This window comes from Homalodisca vitripennis, chromosome 3, assembly GCF_021130785.1.
Source record: "Homalodisca vitripennis isolate AUS2020 chromosome 3, UT_GWSS_2.1, whole genome shotgun sequence".
Taxonomy (NCBI): Eukaryota; Metazoa; Arthropoda; class Insecta; order Hemiptera; family Cicadellidae; genus Homalodisca; species Homalodisca vitripennis.
Genome location: NC_060209.1, coordinates 123,548,301 through 123,571,035, shown reverse-complemented (window position 1 = coordinate 123,571,035; position 22,735 = coordinate 123,548,301). Strand labels below are relative to the sequence as shown.

At 33.0% G+C, this 22,735-nt stretch overlaps 1 protein-coding gene and 1 long non-coding RNA gene across 2 annotated transcripts; both read right to left on the bottom strand.

The window, feature by feature from the left end:
- Positions 1 to 1,527: 1,527 nt before the first annotated feature.
- On the bottom strand, positions 1,528 to 9,146 carry LOC124357482. The gene is made up of 2 exons (XR_006921949.1): positions 8,894 to 9,146; positions 1,528 to 7,562 (listed from the first exon to the last, which is right to left on the bottom strand). It is a non-coding gene; the product is annotated as an uncharacterized LOC124357482 (long non-coding RNA).
- Positions 9,147 to 9,806: 660 nt separating this feature from the next.
- LOC124357481 (cathepsin O-like) lies at positions 9,807 to 22,621 on the bottom strand (the record flags this gene model as incomplete). The annotated part of the gene is made up of 6 exons (XM_046809320.1): positions 9,807 to 10,178; positions 11,698 to 11,966; positions 17,217 to 17,258; positions 20,396 to 20,547; positions 21,397 to 21,532; positions 22,365 to 22,621. Coding segments are annotated over 6 exons (894 nt in total), but the record flags the coding sequence as incomplete, so codon positions are not given.
- Positions 22,622 to 22,735: the final 114 nt, after the last annotated feature.

The window sequence follows — 22,735 nt, the reverse complement described above, 5'->3', positions numbered from 1 at the left end:
CAGGAAGAAGAAATGTCACTGACATGTGGGACAACACTACAGGTACTGGAGTTGAAGCAATCTACCTGACCATGAGTTTGAATAGGTTTAGATTTCTTCTACGATGCCTAAGTTTTGACAATATTCATAGTAGAGATGTGAGACAATCTGTAGATAAGCTAGCAGCCTTCAGGGAAATTTTTGATAAGTTCGTATCAAATTGTAAGAGCTCATACAAACCCACAGATTATTTGACAATTGATGAACAGCTGGTAGGTTACAGAGGAAACTGCCAATTTAGGGTTTACATGCCAAGCAAGCCTGCTAAGTATGGCATAAAGATTTTTGCTCTTGTTTCTACGACTAACTTTTTTGCAACCAATCTTGAAATTTATGTAGGCACTCAGCCAGCTGGACCATTCCATAGGAGCAACAACACTCAAGAGTTAGTTATGCGACTAGTTGAGCCTATAGCGGGATCGAACAGAAACATCACGTGTGATAACTGGTTCGCATCCGTGCCTCTAGCCAAACGACTCCGCGAAGAAAAAAAGCTAACTCTTATTGCCACTCTCCGTAAAAACAAACGTGAGGTACCACCAAACTTTCTACCTGATTCAAACAGAGAAGTAAAGAGTAGCATCTTTGGATTTCAAAAAGACTGCACTCTAGTATCTTATGTACCCAAAAAGAATGAAGCGGTTTTGATGATTTCCACCATGCATGATGACGCAAGCATCGACCCTGAAACAGGAGATGAAAGGAAGCCCATGATAATAACATCATACAACGACACTAAGTATGGCGTCGACATTCTTGATAAAATGTGTCGTCAGTATGATGCAGCAAGAAACTCAAAAAGGTGGCCTCTGACTCTTTTTTTTCACCTGCTAAATGTGGGAGGTGTGAACGCTATGACAATATACAAGGCAAATCAAAATCTTCACTTCATAAATAGGCTGGATTTTTTGAAAAAGCTCTCTTTTGAGATGATGAAACCCCAAATGGAACACCGCATGACCCTAGAAATGATACCAAAGCAGATCAAAACTAGAGGCAATCTGTTGCTGCACCCTGATGAAGCGAGACCGGTCCGACCGCAACCTCAGCCCCCCAGAGCTGCTACAACTGGAAGGTGCTACCTGTGTGGCAGAGCAAGGAACAAGACAACCAGGAAATCATGTTCAAAGTGCTATAAATGGGTCTGTGTTGATCATTTACAAAGTGTCTGTGTTGATTGTCTAGAATAAAGACGTAGTCTAGAGGCAAGCTTCCAAAGTTGATTGTAATAATAACTTTTTTTTTGTAAAACACTTTTTTATCCTAAACCTGTAAAATACACTTTAATTTATATCTGAGCAATTGTACAGACGTTGCTTTTACCCAACATGTCATATTAATGCTGAGTTATATGGTTATAATGCAGAATATCATTAGAGGTCAATGGAGCACAATCGTGCTCCGCGCGATCACTCACGTTACTGTGAACCGCGCGAGCACCGGAGTGTTAACCTCGTTTTGAATCTGAGGACAAATAAGTAGACAATACAAATTTAAACTAATTTATTTCGTATAAAATATCATACAAATGGAATGATAACAAATTTATTTCTTAAATATCAAACTGTTTAACAAAGAGACTAGCTGCAAGTCAACATACTTAATAGAATATTTGATCACAGTTAGTAAAGAGGAGTGAGACATTTCAATCTCTATCATTGAACCCATATACCAGTTGTTGTACACGTTGTATGTACAGATTTTTAAAATCACACTCATAAAAGCTGCACTGTGAAAAAAACTTTTTTACAAAAAGTACGTAATTATAATACATTTAATTGGAGTTTTCAGTATGATATATTGAATTTATTGCTATAGAAATTTAAATTTCTTTAAAACTAAAACTCTTCATAATTCAAACTATAAGAAAAATAAAGAAACAACAGAACTTGCATAACAACCTGCTGTACTAACACTTTCTCGAATTTTGTTCGTTAAACACAGTTAAAAACATTATATTCCCACTTTTAAAACATTTCCTTGTTTGATCGTAAATGTATGACAAAATATATTACAAAGTTATATATAATAACAAAGAACATAATCTAAAAAGTAAAATAGCTTAAGGGTTACAATAACATACTAGTGTTGGGTACTATTAACAATTACCCAGATTAGTATACAGATTGGATGATTCAGTTAGAGGTAACAATTTTAAGTTGGCAGCACTGTTATCTTATGTGGACCAACTTAATTAAAGTATGTTGACGCCATTACATTTCCTTGTGATTTTGTATTTGATGACATTTGTTGTTATGGAGCATTATTCAATCGAAGATCATGTTTTAATTGTTAAAAAAATGTTCATAAGAGGAGAAAATTTTACTAACATAATTCAATCACTACAAAATTATTTTTTGGTAATCCACCAAGAAAAATGTCTGATTGCAGTTTCCAAAATAATTAACGAAATGGTTGTGATGTTATAGAGCAGTGAGCAGACCCACATGCAGCAAATATAAAAACTGATTGATAAATTTCATGTAACGGATTCAGTGTTAGATGTTCAAAGACCCCCTCAAAGTGGCCAATGAGTAACAAATATCGCCACAACATGCAAAAGCTTGAAAAAATTCATGAACTTCAATTCATTGTTTCAAGGAATTAGGTCATTCTTAAGGCCTAATTTTGAGACATCACATTTTGACTTAAGATCTGCATTTACATGCATGCAAGATCAAATTGACTCAAGAATTGTAACTGGGAAATGATCAGCAGAGGCGTGAATTTGTTAACTGGGTGTTGGAGAATAATCAGAATGACAATTTATTGAAAAGAATCATCTTTTCATGACGGAACTCTTTTTCATCTCAATGGTTAAGTAAATAAGTAAAACTTCTGCATCTCGAAAATTGAAAATCCTCATGCTATTCATATGAAACAAATGCCTCTAAGAAAGGTAATGGTTTAGAGTGGATTTTACGCTGGCAGCATGATTAGCTCTTACTTTTTTGAAAATGGCCATGGTAATGCAGTTACAGTCAATTGAAAGATGACAAGCGATTATTTTTGGAAACAGTTGGAAGAATCCTAACACCACTGGATTATTTCACTTGGGGGTAATTGAAGCAGAAGGTTTACCCAAAAAAACTCAACTTCAATTTGGAGCTGATGGTTAAGATTTGCAGAGTTATCCATAAAATTCTAAAATTGAATGAGAAAATGATGGATAAAAAGGGCTGAATGCATGTGGCGGTCATTTGACGGATACAATTTTTCATGTTTAATGTTGATTTCTCACATTATGTTTAAATAAAAACATATCAATTAAATAAACTAAAATGTGTATCTTTAATTTTTAAACTGTAATCTCTGACTGAATCACCCGTAGAAGCATCAGTGTCAAAATATTGTCACTGACTGTACTCTCACAATCAGTTATATTCACAAATTATGGTGTATTGACTTATTAACACTGAATAGGAATACTACCATGAACTACAATCCATAGAGTCGTGTAACAGTTTTTGCTGTTTGAAGTGTAGAATTTTTATGTATCTTTCTTCTTGATTGAGTATGAAAAATTAATCAGTTTTTCATACTCAATTATTAAAAAGAATAATTACGATTACATCTACTAAATTCATTATACAAAATGCAATCCTCATGTATAAGCAGTAACAATCCTGATTTTGTTATTTTACATAATACTCTTTGACCTCCAATTATAAAAAAAGAGCACAAAAATCATTAATTTCATATGGGGATTAGCAAGGCAGAAACTAAAAAGTGAAGCTTTGAATATTAAAGATCTCAATTACATACTTTTGTAATAGATTTCACAAATTTTGGGCCTATAGTTGAAGTAGTTAAAATATAGGTATAAATCAGCCTGCTTCATAACATTGCCAGAACATGTCTCTACCCTGAAAGCTTGGATGGCTATTATATTAATTTTTAATTCCAGGGATTAAAGTTTTACAACATATTAGATTGATAGAATTAATGAGAGTTTACAAGATCATTACTATTCCACTTACATTTATGTCTCATTCATCACAATTCATCCACCAAAGGCAACAGGAATGTTAGCATTAACATTACAAATTAACATAGTTTCCCTACTCTACCACGAAACATAACTGGCACATTGGTGTAGGCACTCCGCTAATTAACCTTTATACACATCCTCAAAAATCATTGAAAGATTCATACTTATAACTTTATACATTCTAGATGAATCCAATAAGTTTATTGCTAAATAAATACGAGTGAAAGTTTTCCTTATTCTAAGATAATTTACATACAACACACATTAATACACTTGTTGATATCGAAACAATGACAACTGTATCAACATTAATTTGGAAATTAGTCCAAATTTAAGAAATTAAGTTTTTTTATTTTTAGAATAATTATTTTAAAATAATTTACGTGGTTACGATAATGCAACCTTATAATTATTCTAACTCATAATAAAGAAATAAAAGCTGGAATAGTCAACAATTTAAAAATAAATTTGAAAAATTTTGATTTAATTAGCAGTATGGTTATTGATCTTGATCTGGGTCTACATGTCAGTGTTATTTTAATTTACAAACAGGCCCTGCATGTTTGACACTATAATTCAATTTACTTTATAAAATATGGAACAATTTTTTCATGACAAAGTATGGAAAGTAAATATTTTTGATAGTAGTTGTGAGTACCAAAGATGTTATTTCTCTGATTTGGATTAGGAAAACAGTTGGTTCCTGTAATACTAGTAGTTACGAATTCAAACACCAGTTGCTTAATTCAGTATTAATTTACTTGAAACCAGCACTTCCTGGTTATTGGTATAAACACAAAAACATTGTTGGTAAATTTTGCTTGGAGCTTTTTAAAACACGATTTGTAGAGTGATAACATCATAATAACATGCTGTGTGGCTGATTAAAAATGGCTTTGCTTATAATTTAGATTACATGTAATATTTCAAGCCAGGTTAAGGATGTTGTGGGCGATACTAAGTATTGAACAATGTTGTAGTACATAGAGAGTAAATTGTACTTACTTCAATTTTTAGTCAGATAAAAAATTATACAAATTTTAATGGTTTGCTCTCTAAAAAATGATCTGATAACTATACAATGTAACATTCTGAAAAGAATTGTAATCTATTGCTAAGTACGTACACTATTACAAATTGTTTAGAGATTTATTAATTAAAAATAATATAATTGTTTCTCTTCTTAAAACACATATCACTATAATTGTCAGATTGTTTGTTTTTGGTGCTACACATGTAACTTCCAAGATATTTTAAGTTTTAACAAAAAAATCAAAACAAGTATTTTCAATATAACCAAACATTTTAAAATTAATATAAATTGTTAGAAAATAAGCAGTTTAGGTATTAAAAATAAATTTGAGTAATGAAAAATACTCATTACAAATATACAGTCTTAGATAGCCTTTTAACTTTGATATGTTATTTGATACAGTCATTATCAATTTAATACCTCTACAATTAAAATATTTAAAAATCTAAGAGTCAACTTTTGGTCATTAATTATTTTAAATCACTATAAATTACTACGAAGGGTGGATCAAATATAAACAAAATACTTTCATTGGACACATAATTGAATAGCATGAACTCCTGTGTAATCTGTAATATATGGAGATGTTAGAGAACTGGTTGGCTACTTGTGTTCCTGCCATCAAATGAAACCGGTCCTACTATTTCAATATATTTCACCCAGTTTTATTGGCAATGACAACAGAGGTGAATGAAAAATTCTTTAACCTATTCAGGACTGATGAGTTCCAAGGTTTAAACAGAAAATAGGTGATCTTTGCACAAAACTTAAGTGTATAACATTATATATAAATAATATGAAACTTCTATTATTCTAAATAAAAACCTCATTTTCAAGTGACTTTCACCATTAATTTCACTAATTACATAATTTGTTACAGCTCTTCCATACGTTCGTACAACAAAAAACTTACCTCTGACACTTCCAGTTCCTTTTGTAACAGGCACAACCCGTCCTTAATCTAAGCGCAATAAAAAAATGAAGGACTCTGCGCCTGTCTTTAGTTGCCAACTGGATTAAAACCGGACAGTTAGGGAGCCAACGATAACAAAAAAACCCATAAATAATAAATACTGCACAATAAAAATAACACAATATATTATAAATCAAATGAGATAAAAAGTGGCAGTAACTATTATCATGGGATGCTACTCAAATGGATGACATACATAACAGATGAATGACTTGATGGATAAATGCACCTCAGTCAGTGTCATCAATTTTTAAGGAAGTATTTAGGTAGGATTCTGGTAATACACACACAAAACCAACATAACTTGGTGAGAGCCGGTGAGTGCACAGACTAAGGTACTGGACTTAGTGTCTGAGTTAGACATAGTGCAAGTTCAAACTGTTTAGAAATAACACAAATAGTAAAAAAAACTCATATTATGTGCATTTGACTAGAAATGAAAATTATTGTTACTATAATATAAAAATATGTATTAACAATATTGATGTCATTTTGTACTTTTTTTAATAAATTAAATTGAAATTGATAATCCTGTGAATCCATAACAGTTATGGAGCTTTGTACTATACTGACTCTTCCATGCATTCGGTTTGATAAGATCTTTGCACAGACCAGTGGGGATAACAAGACCAGCCGCTCAGAAAAAACCTCAACTGCCATCTCATGGCGTATATCTACACATAGACTTCTTACAGTAATGGAAATCAATCTATTATCTGGTTGTGATTATGTCTAGTTAATAACTAATTCTGGATATGAGTTTATTGTTTTACTCTTTCGATCAAAGTTTATTTCATGTACTCTAACATCTGAGATACAGATCAGATTACAGATTAGTTGTCTGCATTCTAACACTTAAAACAGTGACAAGGTTGGAATAGTTTTTATAGTTGGAAAGTTTTATTTGTATCTGATCCGCCCTTCATAAAGTTATAAATCCAATTAAAAATTAATGAAATACTACTACCTTGGATTGGAACTGTTGTTTTAGAATATGTGAACAGCAGCACACATATATCTCTTAGCTGAGCCTTTAAAGATTGTACCTTGTTCAATCCAAGCCTGATATACAGAAATAACTAATAACGTAAGCACCACGTAATAAAACTAATACATGAAGCAATAATAAAATTATTTTTAAAGTAAAATCATAACATTACACAACAGATAACAGACCGGTGAAGTTGATTTTATTTGAATACTCTATGGATAAACCATATAATTTCCCAATACATTACATTTTAACTGTTTGGCAACAGTTAGTTTCACACTTTGGCCCCCAAGTGGTTTGGTATCTAGAGTTTGGATGTCATGGCAGTGTAACCTAACATGGAAGTAAAAGTGTTAACCATCAACTTCAAAATAAGGAATCATTTTCAGTATTAGCTCCATCCAGCACCAAAAGAAAGTAAAAACCATATCAATAAAAAACAATCTATTTCTTTTTCTATTGTTGTTTTGCACGTTCAATACTAGTTTCTACATGTACCTTTCATGTATGATTTAATATTTAGATATTATTAACCCTTTGCACTCCGCGGTCCGACATATCGGACATCGTAGTTTTTAGGCTAAAAACTCCGCGGTCCGAAATATCGGACATCGCAGTTTAGGCCATAAACTCCGACGTCCGATATGTCGGACCGTTGATAAGTCGCGTTTACTGGCTACATAAATGATCCAAATGCACCTAATTTGCGATATACGCAATCTGGGATAGTTTATAGATTATAACGATGTACGGTAGTAAACTTTGATACTCTATGTTTTTTTTTTTTGTAATGAATAATGCAACATCACTTTCTATGACGTATCAGCTGAAGTCAGGATATCAGCTGGCTTGTGTATTGCTTTGTTCGCTGTGAGTTCGTGCTTTGTTTGCTGTGAGTTCGTGTTTCAGATAACCTCTTTTTCAGTGGATAAATCGTTTTCAATATAATTAGTGTTTTATATTGTTTATAAACAGTATAAAATAAGTGTTCAGTATGAGTGAGCTTTCGTCTGACGAGGAGGAAATGTCTCGGAAACGGGCTTCACCTGTTAGTGAAAACACGCTGATTAGGAATGTTGTTGCTAGTGGTATGGAATACATCGGCGATCTTAGTGATAGTTTAGTTTTGTTCTGTTTTATAACATTTTACTTTGCAATTTTTGCTGTGCAATACAAACAGTAATAAACGGTTTGTGTTGAGAAAACATTTTTAGATTTTATAACTTAGCTATTTTTACACATAAGTAAAATTCCATGAAAAAAGTAAAAATGCTATTTTTTCATAATCAGTGTTATCTAAAATTTGTATTCTTTACTTTGCATTCATACAGAGCAAAAGTTGTATGATTTTTATCTTTCGTGCCAAAACATAGACAATATGCCAGTATATCACAGACATTTCACGATTTGTAGAATTTGACACCAATTGAATAAAGTGCCCATAACTTTTTGGATTTTCGAGGTAAGTTCATAAAATTTTGAGTGTAGATACATAGTTAGATAAGAATTCCAAAAATAATAACAGTTTTATAGGGGGTCAATGTAATTTTAGTCAGTTATAAGAGCTGAAAGTGAAATTTTATAAATATTTTTACATAAATATATATAAAAAAAATTAAAAAAAAAAAAACAAGATTTTTGGATCAGCATTTTTTATGTTCTTTTATATGCAGAAACTTATAACAAACAAAACAAAACAAAATTGTTGGCTTTATGTACTAAAAAAAAAAAGTTATGATTTTTTTTATGAAACCCTTACACTTTTGATCAAATGGCATTGGAGTTTTTCGCTAGTACACTTGCAATAGCCACTGGAGTTTTTGGCAGTGACACAAAATTTCACTCCGGAGTGCAAAAGGGTTAAACACTAATTATTTCCTGTTTGAAATTCATCATTTTTTTTGTCCATGGTCTGATCCAACGGGAAACATTTAAAGAGGATTTAATTAATTGTGTGAAGAATCGTTGAACAAGCCTTATTATAGAAAACACAAACATATTACAAAAGCTAAGTAGACCACATTAATTTTAATAATAAAATAATTATAGACATAATACAAAGTAAAGTAATGTAAATATGGCACTATATATATATATATATATATATATATATATATATATATATATATATATATATATATATATATATATATATATATATTCCTTTCAGAGAATTTGTATATACTTCAAAAGTATAAATCTTCAAACTAATATAGAGCTAAATAAAGACTTGAAAAGTATAATAAATTCATAAAACCTTATTACAAATATCATTATAAAATAATTTGACAATAGAATTAACAATAAATTGTAATTATTGTTAGATAAATAAATGGGTCAAGCTTATAAAATTGACTAATATTAATATCACTTAAACAAAAATATATTTAAAAAATAAAATACCAATACTTTATTTAATATGAGATCGTGAGAATTCTCACAATTTAAAGATTGACAATTGCTGGTAATATTGTCATGGAGAAACAAGTTTTGTATGAATATCGGTTGCAAAAGCATTATAATAATTCATATAGTTACAAGTTGGTATAGCTTATTTAAAAATGAAATGCAATCAATTATAAATATTAAAACAAAGAACTAAAATATCTTTTCCTCAATTTATGAATGATGTGGAAAAAATATAACATTTCACATTTAAAGCTTTTAGAAAAAACATCCAGTTACTTGAGAAAGTAATCAGAGTAAATATAATAAACATTTGGAATAAACTTAATATACTACTTAAAACAACATTAAAACAATTAAAAAAAAAACCATATAAACTTGTCACGTTTTTTGAGCTCGAACTCACTTTTACTTTACATTTGATAATGCTATATGAAAAATCTATAAATCTGAAATAGATAACAACACAACTTACACAGCTTTTCTTCACGTGAAAGTGACAGACCTCAATGTTGACTGAATATCACAACCCAACAATGACAATCATATTCCTACTTCTTTGTGTTCTACAATCAAAGGCACATACAATTAATGTTAAGGTCACTTATTTGTAAATTCATGACTGTATAATATCTAACTAGTATATAGTTGTCATGTGAGAAGACTGTACTAGCATGGCTGGGAGATCTGTTGAGTTTGACTGGCACCTAGACAACATCTAGGCCTGTGACTTCAGTAGCAAGACCTGCACACAAAAAATGGTAATGTAGTATCATTAGCGGTTATTAGAAATGTCAGTAAAATCATTAACTGCTAATGATTTTACTGACATTTCTAATAACCCTGTTTATTAGTTAATTTAAATCATTGGATTTCAATAATGGCTTGAGGTGTACTTTTATGCAATTTCAAATAACCTTGGATCACCTATGGTTGATGTATCCTTATTATTCTAGATAATTGGGGATTGGCTGTACATAGGCAAGGAAGGGAGGTAGTAATTGTGAAACAGTATGGAGAGGGGTGCATACACAATATTATAAAATCCTTCATTATATCAGTTGAAGATGGTTCGGATACAGACAGCAGTGAGAATGACCCAGAAGAGGAAGATCATTTGAATAGCACGTAAACGCAACCCGCAAAACAGACAGTGTTTATTTGTTGAAAGGGTGGTGTTTGGGTTCCATGCACGCAGCTAAATACCTCCATCTCTAATTGGAGAGATTGACAAACTGTTATTGATATGTGATTTGAGGACACATTTTTTAACAACTTACTGAAACTAGTCTGAAAAAAACATGATTGCAGTATAAAATCAGAAAGTGGCAAAATCTGGAGTTGTTCACCTATCATACCAGAGTTAAAATTCAAATAGAAATAATTTTTAAACTGACAACAGGGGAACTGCTTAAAATACTTCTGGATTTCCAATCTACTAATGCAAAAATGACGACTAGACCGCAGATGCTCTCGGCCGAACAACTGGCAGTCGATGGATTTTACTATCCAACCGATGAAGTATAAAACTAACATAAACATTGAGCTTTGTACTACTGTGAAAAAGTAAAGTAAATTTAATAATACATATTCAAAATCAATCAGCTGATATTACGTTGGTTAGTGGATTGAGAATAACTGCCCGAGCAACACATGTTTTAATAATTATCTGGTGTAAACAAAAATACTGTCATAAAATTAGCATTGGAACTTTGTAAACCCCTAGACCTTATTGTCGGATATATTTTAAATCTACTAAAGAAACATCCAAAGTTGGTGTATATAAAATAATAGTATCATATACCTAAGTGCCGTACAAAAATCAACAAAATTCTTCCAATGAAATACTAGATACTGTTTCTTAATAATTTGTACTTATTTGTAAATAAATATTTTAAAAAATACTACAAAAGCAGCTTTGTACATGTTAATTTTTTAGTAGTCTTTTATGCATTATGTTTGATTATGTTCCATACGTTACTCCATTAATTTACCATGGGAAGATTAATTAACAACCTAAAAGTAGTGACACATCACTCGCAATTTATTGGGTGCTTCAGATTTACACTTCATTGATCCTAGTTGGAACATCTATATTGACAATCGTTATAATAAAAAAATAAAAATCAGATGGAAGCCTGAAGTGGTGTGTTGTCAGATCTACGTTAGTATGGCAAGTTATTTTTCTAAATCTCTTCTTATTTTTGTACTCATACACCTTTCATCAACCTGCTACAAATGAATGACCAGTACGTCATACTAACCACAAATGTTGGAGCCGACAGCCAGGTACAAATAGCCATTGTCACCGTAGGTCGTGCCCCATGAGTTGCGTACAATGTAGTGAGGTATGGGGGCTGTCAGATCGTAGCCGATGATCTGCACTGCATGGTTGAGATTCTGTGGACTGCCATCACAGTGAAACTGAATCACCCCACCCAGGTAGTATTGCCAACTGAGAGCATTTACTGCCACCGCCACTGGTCCATGATACGCTAGAAGTGACAGCAGTGTATCCTCGTCTCCCACTAGGCTAGAGCACAACAATGAATGTCTCAGATAAATCATTACATCTTGTTTGTGTTTCAGTTCATATTTTACAGACAACATTTGGAAGTAGTTACAGATGTTTTACAGTGTCTTCTTACCAGTAACACAGTAGTAGTAGACTGTTGTAACCTCCACTGTAAGGGAAACCTCTTTGATGCATATTCATCAAATCAGCTTATATTACAAACAAGAATTTTGAACGCTAAATAGACAATAGACAATATTCTTTATTTGTACATTCTTAGAGAATTACATTAGCGTCAATACAAAATAATAAGATTTTCATAATGGTTTATGTAGTCCATTGAGTTCTCCAGCTCAGAAATTCTTCAATGGTGTAGAAGGGATGACTCAGCAGCCATCTTTTTAGTTCCTTCTTAAAGTTCAGGCTTCCTTCTTGAGATTTGATGTTATCAGGCAGCATGTTGAATAACTTTGCTCCCATGTAGGAAGGTTTTTCTTCAAACAATGCTAGCCTGTGAGCTGGCAAATTGAAGTTTGCAGTGTGACGAGTGTTGTGACTGTAGAGATTACTGCCTCTTGTCAAGTTTTTGTCTATTGCATACATTATCACTTGAAGAATGTAGAGTGCTACTACGGTAAGGACACCATACTCGACAAAAGCTGTTCGACAGCTCTCTCTTGGTTGCATTCCAGCCAAAATTCGCAGGCACCTCTTTTGTAAAACAAGAGGTCTTTGTAAATTCCGTAAACTAGAATTTCCCCATAAACAAAGACCATATCGGAGATGGGAGTCGAACACTGCATAATATGCAACAGTTGCTGTTTTCTTGTCACTACTTTCTTTTATTCTTTTCACCACATACAGTCCAGTACTTAGTTTTTTACATAGGTTGTCTATGTGCTGAGTCCAACTGAGGTCATTGTCAATAACCACTCCTAGGTACTTGGCTACATCCACAGGAACAATATTGGGTAATAGCCCTACTTCGTGTTTCCTTCTACCCATAACTAGTTGTTTCGATTTAGCCTCATTTACCACCAGGTTGTTATTGTGGCAGTATTGAATTGCCATCTCCATGGCAATGTGTGATGAAACCTCTAAGGCATTTTGTCACTTAGTAGGAGCACCGTATCATCAGCATACATGATGTTAGTTGAATATTGTTCCAGAAATCCAGGGAGGTCACTGGTGAAAAGAATAAACAGTACAGGGCCAAGAACGGACCCCTGTGGTACTCCTCTTGTGACTGTTAAGGGCTTTGATCTCACTAATCTTGTACACCCCTTATCCAAGTGTTTCAGCTCAAACCATCTGTTGTCTGCCTTCTAAGTAGCTTCGAAACCAACTAGCCGTAATTCCTTTCATCCCAAAATGTGCCATCTTCATTAATAATTGGTGATGGTCGAGGCAGTCGAATGCCTTACTGAAGTCTAGTAGAATTGAAGTGGTGGTGTCTCCAGCTTCAAGCTTGTCAATAATACATTCTACTAGACTTACTATTGCTGTTGTTGTAGATCTGCCCTTTATAAAGCCATGTTGCTGTGCTGTTAGTAGATCGTAGTATTTCAAATGTTCCAAGAGGCGGCACAGCACAATTTTTTCAAAAACTTTGGACAATGTTGATATTAAAGATATTGGGCGATAATTACAAATTTCAGCAGAGTTGCCTTCGTTGAACAAAGGTATTACTTTGGCTAATTTTAGGTAACATGGGAATTTACCCTCCTTAAGTGACAAATTTATGAGAAGAGTCAGTGGCTGTGCAAGCTCATTACAGCAGGCCTTGAGAAGTTTGGAGGATATGTCGTCTATTCCTGCAGATGTCTTGCTTTTTAAGGACATTATAATATGTTTTACTTCCCTAACTGTAGTAGGTTGTAGGTAGAGGTCTGGAGTGTTGGAACTACTAGTTGCTACAACTTGATTTGATTGGGGATTAGCTGCAAGTGCTTTATCAGCCAGCTTTATAAAAGTGATATTTATCAAATCTGCCATCTTCTGAGGATCAGTAATCACTTCTCCTGTTGGGCCTATAAGTTTATGGAGACCGGGTGAAGTTTTGGATTTTCTTTCCCTGTTTATTACTGTCCATACAGCTTTAGATTTGTTTTCAGAGAGGGCAATTTGTTCAGCTGTTGCATGTCGCCTTAAGGCCTTCAACTTGATATCGTAGTCTTTCTTTTTAAGAGCAGCTTCTTGCTTATGTTCTAACAATCCCGTGAGTATGTATTGTGACTGAGCCCTTAGAAATTCATTCTTCAAGTTGTCAGCTTCCGCGTCAAACACTCTAATTCCTTTTTTCCTTTTCGGTTTTGTATACTTGTAAGGACAGGCATGGTTTAAAATCAAATTGACTGTTCTATTAAAAAAGTTATAGGCAAAATCTGTACTTGTATTAGTCTTTAAATCATTCCACGATTCCTGAGCTAATTTATGCTTGATCTCTGCAATATTTCTATCTGTAAAATTTCGTTTTTTTTATGAAAGACGAAGAGGCGTTTTCAGGATGAGAGTTCACAGCAGCAAGTTGAGCAGAATGATCAGAGATGGCTTCATGCAGCACCTGTACAGTAAGTTCCTCGTCTCTTAAATTGGAGCATACACAATCAATAGATGTTCGCGATGTGGGTGTTATTCTTGTAGCAGGAAGCATTATTCTGGTAATATTATAACTCAATAGCAGTTCCTCAAGCATATTCTGTTCACGACCTGAGTCCAGGCAATTCATGTTGATATCGCCCATAAGAATGGTAGGGCTCCTCCAGGTTGGCACTAATTGTAGAGCTTGAGTTACAATATTAAGGGACACTTCTAAATTTTCATGTGTTCTGTAAATCCCCATAATGTATATATGCTGCTGCTCCAATTTAACATTAATCATCGCAACTTCACACACCATTTCTACACTTGCGTGTGATCTGTTCTGGTTCAACAGAGAGTACCATAGATTCCTTGCAAAATATGGCCACACCACCCTTTCTGTGATTTTTTCGACTGAACTCTGCCACCAATGTATACCCAACCAGCACAGTGTTTTGAAGTTGGTCAGTTTGTAAACCATGTTCCGTCAATATTAAAATGTGAGGGTCAATTTTAGCTAGTAGATGATTTACCCTGTCAATTTTATTAGATAGGCGGTCAACATTTTGGTGAAGGATGGTCAGCTTCTTTAAATCAGTTTTGTTTTGTATTTTCAGTTTTGAAGAGCTGAGTTCCAGAAAGTCCTCTGCTTGTATTTGTGCTCCTTCTGGTGGCTTAGGGCTAAAAAATTCTCATTTTCTTTATCTAGAACGTGAAGAGACTTAGGCCTCTTGCTGTCAGGTTTCGATTCTTGCCAAGCTATTGGTTGATCTGAATGTTTCTTTACAAGAAGAGAAGCACTGTAATGTTGTTTTTTATAGGAACTATTCTCTTTAGATTTTGGCCTTGGATTACTATACGTTTTCTTTGCTGTTTGGTTTTTTAACAGCAATTTTTTGTCTCTGGTTTGTTTTTTGTTTGAGTACCAGTAGAAACTAATATTTTTGATGTCATAGGATAACTTTGTTCATTCAGCTTATGCTTGGCTTTAGGGAAAATATCATCCACAAGCACTTCATCCAGATCGCTGTTTTTGTGCATGCCGTTCAGTGTAGAGGCTGCTGTTTTTGAAATTTCCTGATTGTAGGCATTTTTGTGACCTACAGTTTCAGATGATTTAACACATTTTGTGATGCAATCATGCCTTTGCTTATTCAGCACCTCAATGGCAAGTTCCATTTGATTTTGTTTATTTTTAATTGTAGTCAGCTCTGACAAAAGGAAAGAGGTGGGTAAAATCATGGTCAGTTGGGCTTGTCTAGATTCCCATTTCCCTGCAGGATCTTGCAAGTTCAACACCACCACATGCTTTTGCCTTGTCTGAGCTGTTTTTCTCAAGTTTTAAAGTTTTTATAGTGTTTTCAAGTTGGTAAATAAATTCTTCTTTTTCTTTATCGGCTTCCTCAAAGGCTGTAGTGAGGTCTCTACGTAATTGCACTTCCTTTTCCAACTGACATTCTAACTCCCTTATTGTGTCAGTAAGACTATTGTTTCTTGCCAAAATAGTATAATTTTCTTTTTCAAGTTCTTCAGCATGTGCATAGTGGGTCATGCTGTTATGTTCATTTTTGTCTGTAATTTCTGAGATTTGTTGGGTCAAATTTGCGTTATGAAGGGTCAGATTGTGAATTTGTTCCCTTAGTTGTCCCAATCCTTTTGACTGTGTTTTGGGATGCTCGTTGAGTTTATGTGACTGATTATCTGGAACAAGGCGCAACGGTAAATTTGTCTCAATACACAGAGACTCTAAAACACATCCGACGTCGAGTTTGTCGTGTTAGAGGCAGCCTCGAGCCAATAATTTTGTAAAATGACAACGCTTGTCTACACACTTTGTGCACAACTGAAGAGGCAATGAGAATGCTGAAGTTTGAACCAATTCCACACCCTCCCTATTCCCCCGATCTAGCCCCCTGCGATTTTGATTTTTTTCCCTCTACTCAAGAGAGATCTCAAGGGTACTCATTACAATTCAGACAATGCGGTGAAAGCAGCTATTGCATCCTGAGTTCAAGAAAAATCTGAAGAATTTGTCAGTGACGCAATAAATAAACTTGTTACACATTTGGAGAAATTTGTTGGTCTTAATGGTGACTATGTTGAAAAATAAATTAATGTTTGTGAAGCTTAAGAATTGTACTTTACTTTACTTTTTACCCGATCTCGCTATTTCTTTTCATTAACATCCTACAAGCATGTGTGCACTACTTTTCAGCCTACTATCGTACATAAGTTTTTAAATTATGGTAGTTTTGTGATCTGGGAATATAATCAGCAAATATGCAAAACGTCTCCTGAAAATTCTGTCACAAGTATGACTGCAGTAGACAGATTTCTATGAAGTCTACCTAAAAGAGCAAATATAAATAAATTATCAAAACATTTCTTATTTTTTTGTAACAGGATGGAAAACATCCCTAATTATTCCATTACCCTCCTTTTAAATAATCCAAATAGTAAAATTTGAATAAAGAATACGGTTAACTCTAGTAGCACTTCTATGTCCATAAACCACAAATAATAAATGGAAAGACGAAACACACTGAAAACCTTTTCTATATCAGCTATCTTATTTATATTGCACCAATGCAAAGTTACAATTATAACTGTAACTGAACACATCTATGAACATTGTAAACAGTAGCAGAAAACTGTAATAAATATATACAACTTCAGAATAATACTCACTAGTCACAAGTATAGTTGGAGGCAACCTGTACTCCAATAGTCCTGAAACATGTCAAATCAATTTATATAAGATTAATGAAACTATGTTTAAATATCAATATTGAAATTTCAAAAAAGTAAAACAAGCTAAAAACGTTCGCTTTCAATAACTCACACATTTATTTATTTAGTTTACACTTTTTGTAGAAGAGCACCATATAGTATTTTCCTATATACTATATTTGTTCTGATATTATATAATTAGTTAATTGAAGAGCTGATTAAACTATAGCAATATTAACTTGGTTTTACCCCATAAGAACAATGCTAAACTTCAAACACCCTTTTTTGGTTGTAGAATTATGAAAGATATCTAAAATTTTAAAGATGTTATTAATATACAAAAAAGTTCAAAATTTTTTATGAACATCAAATAGCGTTTGAATATGTACTAATTATATATTATTTAAAAAGATACATCTCTTATAATTCTACGGTAAAAGGGCATGGAAATGTTTTGAGATTTAACATGGGTCTTATTGGGTTAAAATCAAGATGGTCACCAGTACAGATGTCCCTTAAGACATCTTCTATAGTACAAGACATATCAATTCGTGCTTGGGTTCTGGTCGTGGTGTTGCCAGCTGTAACAGACAAAATAACAGCTGGCAACAGCAATTCAGAGTTTAGGAAATTGCACTGAATTCAACAATCGACCGATCGTTTGATTGCTTTCAAAATTGCTCGAATCACTTGTTTGGCTTTGACTGTTTCCACTGCTAAGAATAACGAAAAACGTCGGCTCTTGGGGCCAGAAAGCTTTAGTGCACACTCTGCAAACAAACTGTTGTTTTATGCTCTTAGGCCTGAGATATATTGTTTAAACTTCTCATGAATATAGAAGGTTAGTGTCTTGCTATAACATTAGTATTAAAAAAATTTTTTATCTCTTTTCATTTTTCATAAATGTTTAAATTTACTTTTTTGTATAAAATAAAAAAATTGAACTAAAAATATTAGTATTTTTTGTTGGAACTGATTGAAGCAAGAAAGATTGAGAAATCTCAAAGTTATAAAGAGGAAGTCCGTTGTGTGGCCGCTCACTGGTAAGCTCTGGGATTGGTACAGTATCACTGCTGATTCAGCAATGTTTGTGATTGATACAGAACACAAAGAGAGAGGCAGATATATAGTAAGTTTTAACTATCACTATTGGTTGGTTTTATTGTGAAACTTGGAAGCTTGTACATAGGGAAGTTGTGTTAGATCTTGGCATTTCTACGATTGGGAGACTAGTTTGTATTTCACTGTCTTTATGATTTAGCTATTTCTTTAAAGAATTTTTAAAAATTCAGTAGCTTACATATTAAGTTAAGTTTGGCAACTTGCAAGGACACACTGAAATGATTTTGGTTTTATTTAAATAAGAGTTTGTGTTTTGTTGGTAAAGGGGATAGTTTTCTTTATCGGAGTCATGTAGCTTATATTCCATAACTTGCTCAATTTTTTTGTCTCTCTTTAAGATCAATTGACTCACAAGTAATTGTCAGTGGAATGACAATCTCTTTAGCAGGTAAACTTGTTTGAATACAAACATTTCTGTTAATGACTTGATGGATTATTTCTCTCTGCTTGGTGACTGACTTAAATTTAAGTCCTTTAAAAGCTTTTTCTAAGATGAAAATCTTTTAAACATAAGTGTCAATAAGTTTACTTTGTTTAGTATCATATTCTTCATAAACTTCTTGAAGTTGTGTTCCATTATCCACTATTATTACCACCTACATACTACCATTATCTATTCATATATCTTTATAGAATCTTCTCCACAACAGTTTCTTTATTTCCTCAGTGGTTTGAAGTTCAGTGTGTTTCATTTAAACGAGATTGTTTTTTTAAGGAAGTTTTATTTTGGTTAGGACTTTCTTAGTGTATAGACTTGGAGGGAGTGTCTTTTAATTGGTCTTCACATATTTAACACGTTGCTATTATCTGGTTGCATGAACTTTTTTGAATTGTTTGTCTGATATATTTACAAACCCACTGTGAAAGCATTTTACACAGGGTTCTAGGCATCATATCCCTACCAACTTAACACATACAGTGCAAAGTCCACATGGTACTTGGGAGACATTTTTTTAATATGCGTGTGTATGTATATATACAAAGTGAGAGATCCGTGTTCGAGTCCCGGTGGAGCAAGTACTTTTTGTGATTCAATGTTTATTGAAATTAAATTCAGCTATTGCCACTTATACAAATTTAATATATATACACACACACACACACACACACACACACACACACACACACACAATATTATTACACACACACACACACGCGTGCGCGCGAACACACACACACACATTATATTTTAGGGGTAACGGATTTTTTAAATAATTCAATTCTATCCTTGTAAATAATTGATAAAAGGTTTTTTAATCAGGGTTTGGCTCCTGTGCATACATTTTCTGGTTAACATAAAGAACTGTTACACTTTTTTTGATTTGAGGAGTACTCTATTTACTTGTCAAGTAGTAAGACCCAAACAGCCTAAGCTAAATAAGTGATGGGAGTCAGCTGTAGATAATAACAGCCGAGTGTTAGTGCTGTTATCAAGTGCACTGTCAGCAGCTCCAGGTCAGTGCTCCAGTGTGACACATTGTAAGACTGGTGACTTGATACTGAGTCGGGAGTAATACGTCACTGATGTTAGTTGAAACTTTCAGTAACTAATTGGTTGGTTGCTTATTTCACAAATGTGTATGGTTATATTTTGAAAAAGATTTATATTGATTTTATTATTAAGTAGATGTCAGTTATGTAATAAGTTCTGCGAATAAGATGTTATTCAATAAAATACAATTGTAAAATGTGTTTATCATGGTAGTTGGAATGCCAGTTTAGTATATGACAGTGATTGATTTTTTGAATGATCTTTAAACATTGAGTGAGTATGTAATAAAACCTAACAGCTAGTTCAATTTATAGTTATCTATGATAACTCAGAGAGCCCTTTTTTCTAGCTAAAAACTCATTTTCCACTGCAATAACTAATTCTTGACATTTAATAGACGGCCATATAACAATGGTAACTTGTGTCACTCAGCCTGTCTGTAATTTGTATTGAATGAGCAGTGGTGATAAAAGTTACATTAAAAAACCATTTCAATGAGGGAATAAGTTAAACAATGACTCACGACTTCTTCAGTTTGCACATTTGAGTCTCCAGCACCAAGGGGTAACTTGTCGCAGGCTGCAGTTTAATCTTGTTGTTCGCCAGCCACATGAGCAAGCTGCAGGTGTCACCCCCATCACAGCCCATGTTGCCATTGCGAGCACAATCGATTGCCTGTCAAGACAAGTAAACATCTCATTGATTTTAAAATACCATGATTTCCTCAAATCCTGGGACTTGGAAGACCTCCATTTTTAAATTATCAAAATTACTTGGTTTTAACATAAATTAATTTATTGATGATACAAATTCTTTGCAAAATGGAAACTCTATACGAGCACAATTAAAATAAAACAAATACAAACCAATACCATACAAATTAAAGTGTTTATAAATTTAAAAATATAATTAATTTACACCGTGTTAGAATATTAATATCAGTTTGTAATTGAACCAGTACTTGAACTCTGATCCAATTATGAGCTGATATCTCACTAAATATTTGAGTTCTTACTATCAGCTCTATGGTGAACACCAACTACAGTCTCTAAATTAACTATAAAGAGTCTCATACTTGATCAAACCTATCACTTATTAGTGCAACATCTATGACACAGCTTAAAAACTTCTAAAATAAAAATGTCTCAAAGCAACTTTTTACAATTAAAAGTGTTATTCTTGTTTGAGTTGATGTGATAAAAAATTAAGATAGTGGATTTTCATACAATATAAAGAACATTATTTTTTAACCTCTTAACCACTAGGCTTTTGAATCCTGTTCTGATCTTGGATCTTCTAATGCCTTATAGCAATATTTGTAATTTTCTTATGCATTTTAAATGCTCATGAATCACAAAAGACTAACAAGAAGAAAATGGAGAAATATCTCATGAGGAAAAAATACATTTTCTGAAGGCAGTTTTTTCATGAGAATCTCTCTCTTAGTTGTTTGTTTTTTATGCCTCTACTCTTCGTTATTTTAAACTAATATCTTGTATTATGCATTAGCTTGAGAACCCTTACCTGCTGTACACTAAGCTTTATCAGTTGCCCAGTTTTCAGGAAGTTCATGGATTCCACCGTTTGCACAGTGCTGAATGCCCAACATGCTCCACAAGTTTTCTGGTTGTTCACTGGAGTCACTGCCCCCTTTTCTCTCCTTTCAAAAATATACACTTCTCAATACAAAAAGGGGGAATTTTATGTTTCGAATTCTTTAGACTCTACTAACAGTAATGAAATCCTTATTTTATTTTATTTAAATAAGCAATTTTCTATCATGTAAAAACTAATAAATGAATTCAATGCAATCTTCATTTGTATTGGACAATTTACAATTAATCATTTATAAGTAATCTTTCTCACAAAACCGAGTTTAAAAACAAAAAATGGGTTTCTACACTTTTCTAATGTGCTCTTCCATACCAAACCTTCAAAAGATGCAAAAAAAAAACATTCTGTAATAGATTTTACATTCACTATACAGTATAGATCTAATGGGAGATTGCCATGCTATTACCTTTAATGGTAACATAGTTTGGCGTCATGTGGTTTTTGGCAGCTGTCCTTAACTTGTGTGAAGACGCTGAAGTATATTTTACTACTTTTTGTGATTAAAAGACACTGTTACACAGGTGTTTTTTTTAACTATAATGACTTTATTATGATTAAAAATTAATAAACAATAAGATTGTTATAAAAGAGTAAAGAAAAACATATAAACTGTGTTGAAAATTCTTGTAAGTTAAGATTATAACAGGAAATAATATATATTTTTACTATGGCTTGTATTGCAGAAACTGCTGTTGAATAACATGGCTTATCAACACTCAGTTCTGCAAGGTGAACGTGTAATCATATGTATGTCTTACAAGAAATTTGAAAAATACAACAGTGGTGATTTAATACATTGTTATGGATAATATACAATGCAAAATACAATAACTTTCATAACCGTACAAAGTGTATTGTAGTATGACAAAAAAACTTACCAGTCCACCTTCTGAGGTAGGTCAGACTCGACAGCTCGTTTTTTCAAGCGGTTATGGTGATGGTCATGGTTTCGGAATGTAGCACTCACATAATGGCCAGGGTGTTTCCTCAAACGCTTTGACAGCAAAGGATGCAACTTGTAATGCATAAACTCTTCTTGTGAAAGATCAGAAAACTCTGTTAAACCGTAGTAAGCACTGTTCTCACCAGATCGTAGACTGTTTAACTCTTCAATCATTTTAAGTGAGTTCTGAAACAAATTTTATGAATAAGTAAATATGTTGTGTCCAATTTTGATAAATAAGGAAGTTTAAGCAAAATTCTTTTCTCCTATAGCCAAAGAGCTTTTAATAATAATGCTAATAGAAAG